This window comes from Miniopterus schreibersii, assembly GCF_964146895.1.
Source record: "Miniopterus schreibersii genome assembly, chromosome: X".
Classification (NCBI taxonomy): Eukaryota; Metazoa; Chordata; class Mammalia; order Chiroptera; family Miniopteridae; genus Miniopterus; species Miniopterus schreibersii.
The window spans coordinates 6,229,924-6,245,203 of NC_138104.1; the positions used below are offsets into that span (position 1 = coordinate 6,229,924).

Here is a 15,280-nt window from a genome sequence, read left to right on the forward strand (position 1 = left end):
GGAGTGAGCAGTGAAGGATTACCCTCAGATCTTTGCTCCTGTCATAGGATCTCTATGGAGCTGAACTGCCTGGTTCTGGATTCTATGACGTCCAAGTAATCTAGAAGCTCATAATAGTTATGCAAAGTGATTATATGTAAAGCCACAGAGACAAAAGAACATAGATGGTTAAAGCTGTCTACAATAACAGTCCAAGTCCCACCAGGCAGTGGCAGTAAGATAGAGCCAGAATTTATAATTAGGTCATTTTAAAATTACATTTTGAAAAAGTCAACTTATAAACAAGTCACAATTATGGTAGGCTCTGATACCCCAGACTCCCTTTGCTTTGATTCTTTATTACCCAACAAATCTCTAATTCTAATTTGGCTTTCCATGTAGAATTTTCTATTGGGAGAAAGTGATCTGGTCATACAATGAGAATGTTCAATATTCTTAAGCTTCATTTTAAAGTAAAAATTAGCAAATTGGCATTTTGGTTTATGCATTGACCTTTTGTGAACTTGGATGGTTCAAGAGCCTTGAGAATTGAAGATCACATTCTGGACCTTGGGCACACTGCCATAATGCTGCCTTTGAGAACTCCTATTCAGATGATGGGCCAGCACATCTCTCACTTTCCACATGGGAAACAGAGCCACAAAAAAGTGGTGTTGCTTTCCTAAGGTCTTCACAGCTGCTCAGCAGTAACAAATCTTGGATTGGAGTCAAGGTCTTCTGACCCTCACACCAGTGCTCTTTTTGAACACACCGATGTTATTGCAGCTACATGCACAAGTCAGATCTTGTTTAACCTAAATTGCTGAAATGCAGAGAAAGGAAGGAAATAAGGGAGGAATAGAGAGTAAAGTTTGTTCTCTTAAGTTTGTTCCATATCAAATAGGAACAGTTATTATTTAAAACCAGGCAGGTACAAATGCCATCCACTGCATTCTAGTAAGTGGAATACCATGGCTAGTTGAATCTAATTTCTGAGCTTAGAGGACTGTTTATTGCTGAGCTTGTGACTACTTTTTGTAGGGGCTATGTGGAAGCATCCCAGGTTGCATTCACAGAGCCAGGAGCAGTGCCACCCAGTGAAACATGACTAAGCAGCTCAGATTTGCTTGCTCTGTTGCACTATGTAATGACATTTCCTCCAAAGTTCAGGGGTTAACAAAGGCAGTGTGCTCAGCTGTGAGAATTAGAAAATCGGATTCAAGATGGGCTAAGTTAATTTAAGGTTTTATTCAGTAAGAACAATAAGAACAAGGGAGAGATGGAATGTTCCTAAAATATTTGGAATCTTTTTTTTTAATGGGCTGGAAACATAAGCTATGTCCACGTGGTTCCACTGAATCCCTGGCTTCTCAGTTGATTAGGTTTAACAGTTGAATGATAGAGCCTATTGTGATCACTTCAAGCCCTAAATTTACTTTAAATGGAAGTTGATTGAGTGGGAATGAAGCCACAGGACACTAGAGACATCACCCAGTTCTGAGCTAGTATACGGCATGGCTTCTCTTAACAAAAATGTGGCTGGGGCTATGACTGTTAACTTAGATGGTTAGAGCATGATGCCAAGGAATGGTTTAGCTTGGTTCTGTAACCATGGGCTGGACCCCCATCCAACTAGTAACTCACAAATATGGGTGGTGGCTTACAGGGTGGAACCCAATGAACAAATAAGAGTAGTTCATTGCAGCCCTTCCCTACTTCTGGCAAAAGGTCCCTGCTGGGTCAGGGCTGCACCTTGAAAAGAGATTGCACAGGAATTAGGCTTGACCCCTGAGGAGACAATCTTGTTATGTGGGAAATTTTCTCTTTGCCATGATTAGCTGAATTAACTGTTAGAGGTTGTAACAAACTTCCTGCAGATGATACATGCAGCAAAGGATTTTTTTGTATGTACAAACCCATGGATTCCTTTTTTCATTTTTTATTTATTTATTTATTTAATTTATTTATTTTAAAAAAATATATCTTTATTGATTTCAGAGAGAGGAAAGGAGAGGGAGAGAGAGAGATAGAAACATCAATGATGAGAGAATCATTGATCGGCTGCAGCCCGCAACCCAGGCTTGTGCCCTGACCGGGAATCGAATTCCGATCGCTTGGATCCTAGGTCGACACTCAACCGCTGAGCCACGCCCGGCCGGGCCCTTTTTCATTTTTTAAAATGTCTCATGAAAACATAAAGTATGCATGCAGGACTAAAACACCCCTCACAATACTTTCTTGTGTATACTTATTGGTTCCATCACTTTCTTGCTTTGTGACTTAAGTACTCTGAGTCTCAGTTTACTCTTCTATAAAATGAGGGAAATAATTGTAGCCACATTATAGGCTTGCTGGGAGAATCAAGTGCAGTGATGGAGCTCTATCTATCTATATCTATCTATCTATCTATCTATCTATCTATCTATCTATCTATCATCTATCTATCTATCTATCTATCTATCATCTATCTATCTATCATCTATCTATCTATCTATCATCTATCATCATCTATCTATCATCTATCATCTATCTATCTATCTATCTATCATCTATCTATCTATCTATCTATCTCATCTAATCTATCATCTATCTATATCTATCTATCTATCTATCATCTATCTATCATCTATCTCTATGTATCTATCATCTATCTAATCTATCTTTCATTGCCAAACATGGTGTCAGCACATAGCACATAGGAAGGGATCAGTAAATTATTAAATTGTAGCTATAAAATTAGTGAAGTAATGGAACAAGGGGTTGTGGGAGTTTCTTCTTGTGTGCTTCCTTGTGTTTATTAATTTAGGGAAAACATCATAAAACACCATACATGTTGAAAGTGAAAACTACTCCAAAAGGAACTATTTGTAAAGCCATGCAAATATTAACTTCTGTGCAGTTTATACTGGCAGATCCCCAACAGTTCAAAATTAACACCTGGTGTTTAGTGGATGGAAAATAAGTTTTGCTGTCATTATAGATGTCCAAAATGAAAAACCGTGGGGAAACATTTAAAAATTAAATGCTTTGTCTGATTTGAGCTGTTGATGTAAGTAGGATTAGACCTTACCCAGAGCAGAGTAAATGTTTTTGTTGTTTTTGCTGTTATACTTGAACCTTGCCTCATCCCATTGCAGGACTGGGACCTTGAAACTGTCTAGCAATAGTCTAAGAAGTAGTCCTTTTTTTCTTGTCTGCATCACAGTCATCGTAAATGGAGGGAGGGAATCTTGTTGTTCATCTGACATTCACAGATGCAACTAGAACTAACCAGCTAATTTCTGGACCAAAATAAGTATAGAGAAAATTTAGTTTCATAGCATGCTAAACAGGCTAGCAAAGCTTGCACAGAGTACCAGAAGAAGAGTATCATCACATATAGCACAAATGTGCAAATTTGCATTACCTTTTTTTCTTTTGTAAACTTTAAAAAAAAAATCCTTACCCGAAGATACGTTTTTGTTGACTTTAAAGAGAGAGGAAGGGAGCATGAGAGAGAACATTGATTGGTTGCCTCTCATATGTGACCCAACTGGGGATAGAACCTGCAACTTGTGTATGCACCCTGATTGGGAATCGGACCCATGACCCTTCAGTGCTCGGGACAATGTTCCAACCAACTGAGTCACCCTGCTTGGACTGCATTACCTTTTAACAAGTCCCAGAGTGCTTTGCAGATAGGAAAGGGGTATTGGTTTTCCATTTTCTATGTATAAATGATTGGGCTTAGTCCTAGGCAGATGGTCTGTGCTGTAATCTACTTTCCTTGTTCTCCTTACACTTCTCTCCATGTTGGGGGGTTCTCCCTTGCTTTTTCCCAGTTGGGCACCACTGACCTTAGCTTTTCTCCATATCATCATCTCTAAACTTGGTTTTATGCTCCTCATTTCCAGTAAGGCATAAAAGACTGATAATGGCTTAAATTGTTGTGCTCCCTCCAAATAATATTCCCATTTTAGCAGGGGACCAATCTCAAGTGCACTGAAGAAAGGTTTAGGGTAGAATTTTCAGTAGCATTCAATTTGAGGCTTGGAAGGGTGTGGTGCAGTGGCGAGTGTTCATGGTTATATATAATCTTCCAATTGCTCTGAAATCATAACCCTTAGGCGTTGCCTTTTCTACTAGTCCCTAGAGACCTCTTCCAACTTCTTCCTGTGTAGTTCCCAGTGTTACAGAATAGGGTTGCAGTGAGAAGAACAGTGTCTATGAGTAAACTCTAGTTTTCTAAAAAGGAAACTATGCATAGTCCAGGCAATTTCCCTCAAGCAGACTCAATGACTCTTGTTGATGCATGTTTTATTTTTCCATCAGTTTATTTGTTCTCATATTTAGTCAAGTACTGGTGAAAGTGAATAATGCCACTGATGCCACATAGAGGCAGCCAATTAACCTGGATAAGGAGCATCATAAAAAAACGGAAGGAGGTTTTTATCACAGCTTTTGGTCTCATGCCTTATTCTACTAATATTTACTTCTGCTTATTATTTTATTTTTTAAAATATATCTTACTGATTTCAGAGAGAGGAAAGGAGAGGGAGAGAGAGAAACATCAATGATGAGAGAGTCATTGATCGGCTGCCTCCTGCACGCCCCCGACTGGGGATAGAGCCACAACCCGGGCATGTGCCCTGACCGGGAATCGAACCCCGATCTCCTGGATCTTAGGTCGACACTCAACTGCTGAGCCATGCCCAGCCAGGCCTGCTTATTATTTTAGACTCTACCCGTGTCCACCACACCTACCCAACAAATGCATCCATATGCATACACATATTCACACTCCTATGAGGAATTGTGAGCTAAAAACATGATTTTTTTTTTTTGCTTTGTTACTATTTTGGCAAACATGTTATTATGTTAAGGGAGAGTCAATAAGTCTGGAATCCCCTGGGATACCAGATACTCTTACCAGCATCTATTGGATCTTTTTCAACCATGCTTTGGCAAACTAAAACAGAATGCCTATCAATTTATTCCTGGAAAACTCCGAAATATATAGTAGCACTCAGAAACATATTTGGATTATAATGTCATTTAACTCTTTAGTATTATTGGCATTAGCCCTTTACTAAAAATATACTAATGTCTCATTTTTAGATGTGAAAGGGTTCTTTAATCATTTTGAGTTTGAACACCAAGTATTTATTGATTAAATGAATAGTAGAACTGTGAATTCCAGAGCAGGCAGACTGCTATAAGCTCACATTTGCATATATTATCTATATGGGATGCCCTTTCATTTGAAAAAAATGGATTCTATATATTTTCATTCTATAGTTGGATTTTAGGTCTTCAAGGTTATACACACAAAGAAAATAAAATTTTGTCTAGACATGGCTCCCAGAAAATAGGCAGATTAAAAATGGAGCAAATGGCTCTACCTATTGGGAAGGAAAATCCTTCAAAATGTTAGGCCCAATCATTTCCCACATGGAAAGGTACATTTTATTCTCATCACCACATTTGGGGGACAAAAAAAGGTGCAAACTCAGTAAGTGGACATCTAGTTACCTAGAGATGTACATATCTGCATCATTGGCTGGCAGATTAATAGATTGTGCCTGTACTTGAGAATACTTCTAGTTTCACATACACATATATGACACTAGAAGAAGTTTTGATACATTTCAATACGTTGAATATATTTTAAAATTAGTAAATTTTATTTAAAACAAAAACTGACTGGTATCTTCACTAGGAACAGTGGCATATCAGAATGATGGTTGAGAATGGCAGAATGAAATATTGTATATATTTATAATGTTTTGTTGCTGACAGTTCAGTAGTATCAGGAAGGCCAGAAGTCATATCTGGAAAAGTCACTTAAGACGAGGAAAAATCTATAAGCTCAGGCAGGCAGAGGTTCAAATCCATGAAGATGAGCTGAGGGGGTCACGATTAATCAGCAGAAACCAGAAATGGGCTGGGAGCAAAGGCAGATTTGGGTACAAAGTTTGGGCAATGTGGAGTTTGGATCACAGGCGTTGGGATCCAGTGGGTGGCAGTGGGAGGACAGAGAGCAGAGAGAAAGGCACAGCTGACAGTGCCCCTACTGAGTACAATGAATAAAATTTACAAGTGAAAAAATGTCAAAAAGGCTCCACCTCTTTTTTGTCTACTATTAAGGACATTCTGTAGGTGATGGGCATTAACTGTAACCCGTGCATACGAGTTTCCTGTAACTGGGCTAAGAGTTATTTATATGTTCACACTAGAAGAGTGGGCCTGAGTATGCACTGTGCATTTCCTGGTGGGCCCTGCGTTCTCAGCTTGGCTCTCATTTCCCATTACTGCTTGCTCTAACTCACTGATGGCCTGCCACATGTCATTAGGCAGCTCAGCTGCTGCTTTCATTTCTCCAAAAGGTATACAGAGGTTTGGGTCTTGGGTTTTACTTTTTTTTTTTCTTCTTAGAGCTAAAGGAAATGGTCTTTTGATAGTTGGGTTTGTTGAGTTGAATACTTAAGTGTCTTATAGTTTCAATTTCCTTTCTCATAGGTATTTGATCCTGATGACCTTTATTCAGGGGTCAATTTCTCCAAGGTTCTGAGCAGTCTTTTAGCTGTCAGCAAGGCAACAGAAGGTAAGCAGGGTTTGTGATTTATGAGTTCTGGTTGACATGTTTGGATCCACATGTTTCTGATTACCCAAGGAGCCAACTGTGGCCAGGATTGTTTGATTGGTGCAAAGTTCTCCCCTTCCCCCCAATAAACTCTAATGGGTGTCAAATGCTTTAATTTTTTATGGTTTAGGATTTATTATTTATTTTTTGGGGGGTGACACTGGTTAACAAAATTATACAGGTTTCAGGTGCACAGTTCCACAACACATCGTCTGTGTACTGTACTGTGTGTTCACCACTCCAAGTCAAGTTTCCTTCCATGACCATTTATCCCCCCATACCCTCTCCAGCTCCTCCCCCACCCTGCAATCACCACATTGTTGTTCATGTCCACAAGTACTTTCTCTTTTTTTAAATTTTTGTTCAATCCCTCTAACTCCCCCACCCCCAACCACTGTCACCCTGCTCTCTATCTATGAGTCTGTCTTTATTTTGCTTGTTAATTCATTCTGTTCATTAGATTCTACATATGAGTGAAATCATATGGTACTTATCTTTCTCTGACTGGCTTATTTCACTGAACATAATACCCTTTAGGTCCACGATGGTTTAGGATTTAAATGTACCTATCAACAGATGTCATTCTAATGCCCTTAATGTAGTGATAAGAATCAAGAAACTATTTTATTCAAAGCTATTGAATAGGCAACTGAGTATAACAAGACAGAAAATAAAAAGGAAAAGACCAGTTCCCTTTTTCATGAAGTTTACAGACTATAGCTGTTACTTCCCTTTCTCCACTAGAGACATTTTTCTCATATTTTTACATGTCTTTTTCCATTGTAAAGGAACCAATAAAACCTCAGGTTCATAGTGAGTGAAAAGATTTATTTAAATGTTAATATCCACCACAGTGGAGATATTAAATATAAATCCTAGTAATTTCGAAGAAAATGATGATTATCTTAGAGCAGCAATTTTCAACCCTTTTCATCTCATGACACATACAAACTAACTACTAAAATTCTGCAGCACACCCAAAAATATATTTTTGCTGATCTGACAAAAATAGGTATAATTTTGATTGATTTACAGGAAAAAAAATTACCTATCCTTTTCGTTCCAAAGTAACTTTTTAAAATATTCAGGTGCTTATATTTGTATAGAAGTATTTCTGGTACAAAAAATTAACCAATCAGATGCAACCTTATTATGTGATGTGACCAATAAGATGCAACTCTGTCATATGACCTATATATTTATGGTTCAAATCAGGCATTCACACCGGATGGCTATTGGTGTGTTGACTGTTGTCAACTTTTTACTTGACAGTCTAAGGGAAAAGAAGTCAGTGCCCCTGATTAAATAGTCAGGTATTGCATGTCTTAAAAATTCTTGAGGCACATTGGTTGAAAATTGCTGCTTTAGAATATAACTTTACTCCTTCTGTGATATGTTATTTTACCTGAAACTGGGCAATAATAATCATAAATGCTTTGAGCAATTACCAGGGGTTTAGGCTGTCCTACAAGCCTTAGGTAGTCTCATTCAATCTTTGAAACAACCCTGGGAGTAGTATTATTATTAAGTATTATTATTAAGCCCAAATTATGGATAAGGAAAGTCAGGCCCACCCTTGCCCACTAGAAAGCAAGTGATAGAGCTGGGATTCAAACTCACATCTGACTGACTTTAGAGCCCTTATGCCCAAACACGGGTTCTGCTGCTCCAGCTATTGGAAAGTCAACGGAGTGTGTGCCCAGCACTGCCAGGTGCTATAAAGGAAATATAAGATATGGTCCCTGCCTTTGAGAAAATTACCATCTATTTAGGGAGATTCAACTTACCCACGTGAAACAATTAGAGGAAGAAGAGCAGACAATATAATCAAGTTCCAAATAGGATGGAGCATCTAGGAATCTATCAAGTAATTATAGTTTTAGTCAAAAGAGCTGTATATAATAGCAATAAATGTAAAAATACTTCTCCAAAGTTGTTCTTTTGCTATTTGGAAAAAAATGCTTTTGAGCTATTGCAAGGCGTAGAGCAGAAAGTACAGCTAATTCAAGTAACTATTTTTAACACACATGACAACTCTCCAGTTCTGGGCAGGGAGAACCGTATAATTCTAACATTATGCCATACAAATTATACGTTCCTTTGCCAGACTCTCCCAGCAAGTTTTACAGTCTCTTCCCTCGCCACAGATATTTATAAAATACAAGGAGGTGAAAGTTAAAACCAACAGCATCAAGGAAACTACTTGGATACTGAGCTTGTCGCCTAGGGAATGTTTGGGCTTTAGACTTTTGCAGTTTATATCTTTTAAAAATAAATGGAGAGGAAAAGAACCTTCATTTGAATTTGTCAAGAAGCCAGCTCCTCTCTTTAGTACACTCTCAGCATACTGAAAACATCCAGCTCAGCGCTGGTGTGATCGAATTTCACAAGATTTCAAGGAAGAGAAGACTCTTGAGTTTGACTTAAAAAAATGATTCTAGTGTTAAGATTGCATCTTTCCCAGACACACTCACTCTCTCATTCTTGTTCTTCCCTCCCCTCTCCAGGCAAAGGTTGGTTTTACATTATATGTGCCACACATATTGTTACATGTGAGGAAGAAAAGAACGACTCAGTTATGGGCCAAAAAACAAAGAGAGAAATTTGAAATATTTCAAAGTAATAAGAGCCACAAACAGCTGTTTGGTAACCAATATAGTTCTGCCTGGGATAACAGGGCATACTGTTGCAACTGGCTCAGTAGGGAAGAGTTGTAGGGAAATGGGTTAGGAGAAAATGTGGTTTTGTCGCTGTTTTTCATTCTACTGGAGAGCAATGGCCAGTAAGGTTAAGAAAAAGAAGTTGGCCACCAAAAACGGAGGGGGGATGAAATACACTGGGCACATTCATAATGATAACAGTTAAAATTACAGCCAGTTTGCCTTTAATAATGTCCCATGAAAGATAATGTTATATTGTAGATGTTTTTTCTGACATGAGTGGTTCCCTTTACCGTGCCTTTTCCTCTTTTCACAGATCAGCTATCAGAAAGACCATGTGGACGTTCTTCTTCTCTTAGTGCTGCTAATAGTTCCCAGACAAACCCACAGGGAGCAGTTTCTAGCACAGCTCCAAGGCTGCAAAGGCAGTCAAAGGCAGTGGTAAGTATAGTCCCCAATTCCCCCTGCCTGTTTTAAAGTCCGTGAAATTAGATCGATAACCTGGGTGAATTTCCATATGTGGTAAGATAGCCATCCTGCTTGTTTGGAGTGTCTGGAGAAAACTAATTTTAAACCTAGCACCAATTCAGGCTGGTCTGCTGGAACAAATCAAAGCCATGTGGGGCACAGAGTCAGAAAATCGAGGTTGAAGCCCCAAAATTCTGTCTCTTCCTAAAATTGAACAACTTATTTAACTAAGAGTGCTATGCATATATGTCATTATGACTACTTCTTGATGGCAGTTTGCTGTTCTTTCCCCTATCCCTTAGTTTACCAGGAGAACTAAATAGTTCCTGGCACATAGTAGGCAGTCAATATTGTTTGCTATTGTCATTGTTATTGTCATTCTATTTTTCTCTTTGTATTTATATTGGGCCTATGATGAGCTCCTATATTGGGAAAGCCCAGTTATCTTTGCATCTGTTCTTAACAGGAGTTTTTGCTTAGGAAGGATCTCCCCATCTTCTGCTCTTTTGAGATATTTCTTGTCAATGCCACCCACTTGCTTTAAGCTATCATGAGCTATTACTTCCAAAACACTTTAATTACTTCCAAAGCACTTAACCTTTTGAGATCACAGATCCCTTTGGGAAGCTCATGAACATTATGGTTCCACACTCTTTGGACCCTCTCAAACTGTGTGCAAAATCTTATGTGTATGAACTTAGGGGTGTATGTGTTTTGGGTAAAGTTCAATTGTGCTCATCAGCTTCTCAAAGGGGCTTGTGATAGGTTAAAAACTCCTGACTTAGGTAACTGTAGGGTATTGATCTTTGCATATGACTAAGTCTTAGCCAATTTAAGATATTCTTAGTAATTGGGATGTGGGAGGCAGATTTTATGAGAGTAGGTTAGTACCTAATTTTGGTCATATAATTACATAAGATATGTCTATGTGTTGTGTAGAGGCAGAATGGAATAGTGTATCATCTCCTTTGTTTCCTGGATCATTTAAATAAGTATTTTTAGATAATTGGTAGGGGGAGAGGAAAATGAAAGCTATGACTCCCTCCAAAATACACAGTCTCACCCAAAGTTTACATACAGTTTTGAGGGGTTTATTAATCCCCCTGAGGCCTATCCATGTTAGGCCCACTCATAAGTTAAAAACACAAGATGGAGATGGACCTGGGGTTTCATCCTAGGTCACCCCACTTAATTTGCTTAAATTTGTATAATTCTGCCCCTGCTTCATTTAGATCAGTGCTTCATCTGGTGTGGCTTTTATTTCTCTAGGAGATGACTGAAAATGGAAGTCACCAGTTGATAGTAAAGGCAAGATTCAACTTTAAGCAGACTAATGAAGATGAACTGTCAGTCTGTAAAGGGGACATCATTTACGTCACTAGAGTTGAAGAAGGAGGCTGGTGGGAAGGCACATTAAATGGGAGAACAGGCTGGTTCCCTAGTAATTATGTCCGAGAAATTAAATCCAGTGGTAAGTGAATCTTTTAAAAGCCTTTTAAAATGTGACTCATGCACTTTCTTGGTATTCTACTGAAAATCTTGTAGTTTTAATTGGTTAACAGGAACTGTTTGTATGTGTATGTTAAAAATAAGACTAGAACAGAACTTGGAAAAATCTGTGATTAGATATTTTGAAATGAAGTTGTATTTATATTACATTAAGGCAGCAAAAAACTAAAAAAGCAAAAGAATTCAAAGCTAAGACAACTGTTTCACCTTAACTATGTCCCCTCTGTCTACTAATTCTAGCCCATGTAACATAGTCCTTCTTGCTACTCTAAGAATCACCATGGCAGAATACAATAATAAGAGAGCTCATGTGCTTACTTCCTTTTTTTAGCCCTAAGCTCTTTAAACAGACCTAAGTCTAAATGCCTCAGAGATGTGTTTGAGAAATAACAGTCATAGGACTACAGGAAGCTGTCTGGCTACTTTGATTCTGGATAAGATTGCCCTTAACTCATTGGATATTGCTAACTGCTTACATTTTTCATAATAATACCCAGAAAGTGAAATCTAATTGCTCTTCAGTAGTCTTTCTAAAGTTTTCTTAGGTAATTTCCTTGCTTTTTATTATTTAAGAAAGTAGGCCCTGCCTATTTTACCAAAAAAACCCCAATATATAGAAATATCTCACGATACAGATGAAATAGTGTTCAGTCATTCACATTATTATATCTCTTCACTTTTCAAAAATATTTACCCAAGGGCTCCTTTGAATTGTTAGCTCCTTGGCTATTTTTTGTATATGTCTTTATTGCTTTTTAATGCCTCAAGATTAATATTACTAAGTAATAAAATTATAGGCTTACTGTAAATAGATTAAGACATTACAGAAATATATAATGTAGATAATAAAAATTTCTCTCTCTTTTGCCCCCTTCCCCAGATAACCACTGTTAGGAGCTTTTCCCTAAAACATTTAAGATAAAATTTAGTTTGCATACTTTTCCGTGTTCTATGTTGGATTAAGAGGAGAGAACCTCCTTTATTGGAATAAATGTTATCAACAGATTTATGATTATATATGTATATGTAGACTTCTTAGCATTTTTTATTACTGGGAACCGAGAAGTTTTTTTGAGCCCTGAAGTAATTTCACAGGCCTTGCCTGGAATTTTCTCGGTTTAGATGATTTCCACATCTGATTTTCACCCCTCTGCTACATCTTTCATTTGGTATAATCTGGTTGTTAGGATCTCTAAGTAACTTTCCAGGTTTACTCTGACTTTGTTTTCTGATTCTGTCTTCACCTGTAGAAGGCACAGCACTTGCTGCCTTTCCTTAGAACATGGGAAGTGGACAGACAGCATGTCCTCATTATAATGTCCTTCACTGACATGCCCCATAGCATAGTCTGGCCAGTCCCTTGTGAATTGCCCTAGGCTATTTGTCTTGGTTTTGGACCCTCCAAGTTTCTTCTATACTCTCTTTGATTTAGAACTCAGTTAAGGACTCACATGGCAAGCTCTGGCTCTGATGTGAGCACCTCCATAACTCCTAGAAGCATTTTACCCAACTGTTAAGGTTAGGTCTGAACAGCTGGGGCCAGGTAGCCTACCAGTCACCGAAAGCCTGAGACTAGAAGTATGTAGAGCAAAATCTCTCATCTAGCTTATTGCAGTAGCTTTCTTTTCTCTTCTTTTTTTCAAAGAATAAAAAAGCACATATTTGAGCAAAAAGCAGCTGAAGCCCGAGAGACACAGATTCAGGTAGCAACTTATGTTGTGTTCCTGCAGTAGCTTTCTAACTGGAGTCTCTGCTCTTGTCCTTGTCACTCCTATAATCTAATTTAAATTTAGTGGCCAGGGTGATTGTTACTATCTTAAAAATAGTAAAGTCAAGGTCATCCCAATAACCTACAGGGTTTGGCCTCCCATTGCCCCTCTAACTTCCTCTCTGTGCTCTCTCCCACTCACTCATTCCACTTTAGCCACACTGGCCTCCTGGTTGCCTCTGCCAGATGGGTACCTGCCTCACTTGTTGTCTCTTCACCTGTAACACTTTCTTCAGGTCTTTGCTTACTTATCAGCTCCACAGTATGGTTTTCCCTGGTTACCTGGGAAATTGAACCCTATCCTCACTACCCCTGTACCCCTTCCCTGCTTTGTATTTTTGTTTACCATTTTTCTCCATTTAACATAGTATACCTTTACTTATGTATTATTTATTTATTACTTATTTAATGTCTGTATCTTACTATTAGAATGTAAATGCTATGAGAGCAGAGACTTTTTTTGTTTCATTTATGCTCAGTAAATATTTGTGAAATGAATGAATATTGTTTTTTTACTGCTCCCACAGCATCTTGTTTACGCTTAGAGCTTTGTCTGTGTTACTTATTCTGTCCTATCCTGTTACAGTTGATTGTGTACACACCTATCTTGACTACTGGACTGGCAGGTCCTTGGAGATAGGGTCTATGAAAACAGGTTATTATAGCCCTCTCAACCCAGTACCTAGGAGATGCTCAATAAACCAGCTGAACAGAAACGATTCAATTAACAATAACCTAAAGGGGGGTTGGGGCACTGTACTTGAATTGGGTCTTGAAGGAAACTTCTGACTGGTAGAAGAAGGTTAGAGGGAGTTAGTAAGTTAAAGCATGGAAGTAGGAGAGCATGGAGTGGGTGGTAGGATGATTTGGGTTGAGAGTAAGGTGAGCGAAGAGGACTGGAGCCTTGAGCTGGAGCTGCATTAAGAGCGGTGTCAATGCAGGAGATAACATGTGGTTTAGAAAGATCTTTCTAGTGGTAGTGTGGGGGCCAGATTGCATGGAAGTGGTGAGGATAACCAAGGAGGATATGGGGAAACCAGTAGAGACAACTGCTAAGGTCCAGGCAATCCAGATAGTGGTGTGGACTATTTTTGTGAGAGTGGAGAGGAAGAGAAAGTGGATGGATGCAGTAAATACTGTTAAAATGGAATCAAGAAAACTTGCTGATGATTAGTTATGAGGAAAAGGGAAGAGGTGAGGATAAATGCAAGTCTAGGGGTCCAGCTTAATGGTGAGCTCCTTAGGGACATGCAGTGTTATCCACCTAGCCAGCCAGTAAAGATTTATTCACCATGACTAGGATATCAGTCTTTGTCCTGGACACTGGTGAGGCAGAGAAACCCAGGACATGAATCTTGCCTTCTTGGTTTTCATAATCTAATGAGGGGGAGGTATAAAAATGCAGTGTGAAAGTTTACTGATAGAGCTAAATATAAGGTGTTTTGGAGAATGGTGAGCAGAAGAGAGGTGATTAACTCATCCTGACAGGGAAGTCAAGGGGGACTAATTCATCTTTGTATACCTCTTTGTCTCCATAGTACGTAGCACAGCGTTTTAGACATTGGAAATATTTGATACGTGCTGACCTCCATTAATAGAGAAGATAAGGAAGATAAGAGGAGGAGGAGGGGTGTGTGTGTATGTGTGTTTTGGGTGGTTGGTTGGCACTAAAGATGATGAGTTGTTGTTTGGGGCATGTTGAGTGGAGGTGCCAGCAAGTTATAGTTCTGAAGATTTTCAACAGGTAGTTCACAGTATGGATTTAGAGCATGGGAGAGAGAGAAGAGCTGGAGATGAAACAGACAACTGACAGTATAAAGTAGTAGATGATGAAGTGTAAAATATATAGCAGATCATCAGTGGACAGAGGATGCAATATGGCTGGAGAGGCTAGGGAAGGCTTCATGGACAAGGTAGGGCTTGAGTTGAACTATCAGAGACATGTAGGCTGTGGGTAGACCCAGAAGAGAGTGGGGGACAATCTAAGTCAGTGATTAATCAGGGAAAACAAAATCCACAAATGATCTGCAGTAGGATTGAGCAGACTGAGCTTGGGGACAGTGGGAGAGATTAGCTTGATGTAATGAAAATATCTTGATGGGAAAGTAGGTATCAAGTCTTTGTTGACTTGAATTCTTTCCAATCCCAACTCTTGTTGCCTCCACAAAATAGTGAGTAGGCCAAAACCTGTCTAGAATGCTGTGGAGGGATGTTTAAAACTCAATGCTGTGCTGTTTTATGTTTGGTGTAGAAAATACCTATCAACTTTTATTT

At 38.8% G+C, this 15,280-nt stretch overlaps 1 protein-coding gene across 5 annotated transcripts in view; it reads left to right on the forward strand.

The window, feature by feature from the left end:
* The window catches only part of ARHGEF6 (Rac/Cdc42 guanine nucleotide exchange factor 6), a 101,833-nt gene that overhangs the window by 23,892 nt on the left and 62,661 nt on the right, over positions 1 to 15,280 (forward strand). For all 5 annotated transcript variants that reach the window (XM_081126496.1, XM_081126495.1, XM_081126498.1 and 2 more), the window contains 3 exons: positions 6,478 to 6,562; positions 9,578 to 9,702; positions 10,999 to 11,200. In XM_081126496.1, coding sequence (XP_080982622.1) covers positions 6,478 to 6,562; positions 9,578 to 9,702; positions 10,999 to 11,200 — 412 coding nt within the window. The remainder of the gene's footprint in view (positions 1 to 6,477; positions 6,563 to 9,577; positions 9,703 to 10,998; positions 11,201 to 15,280) is intronic.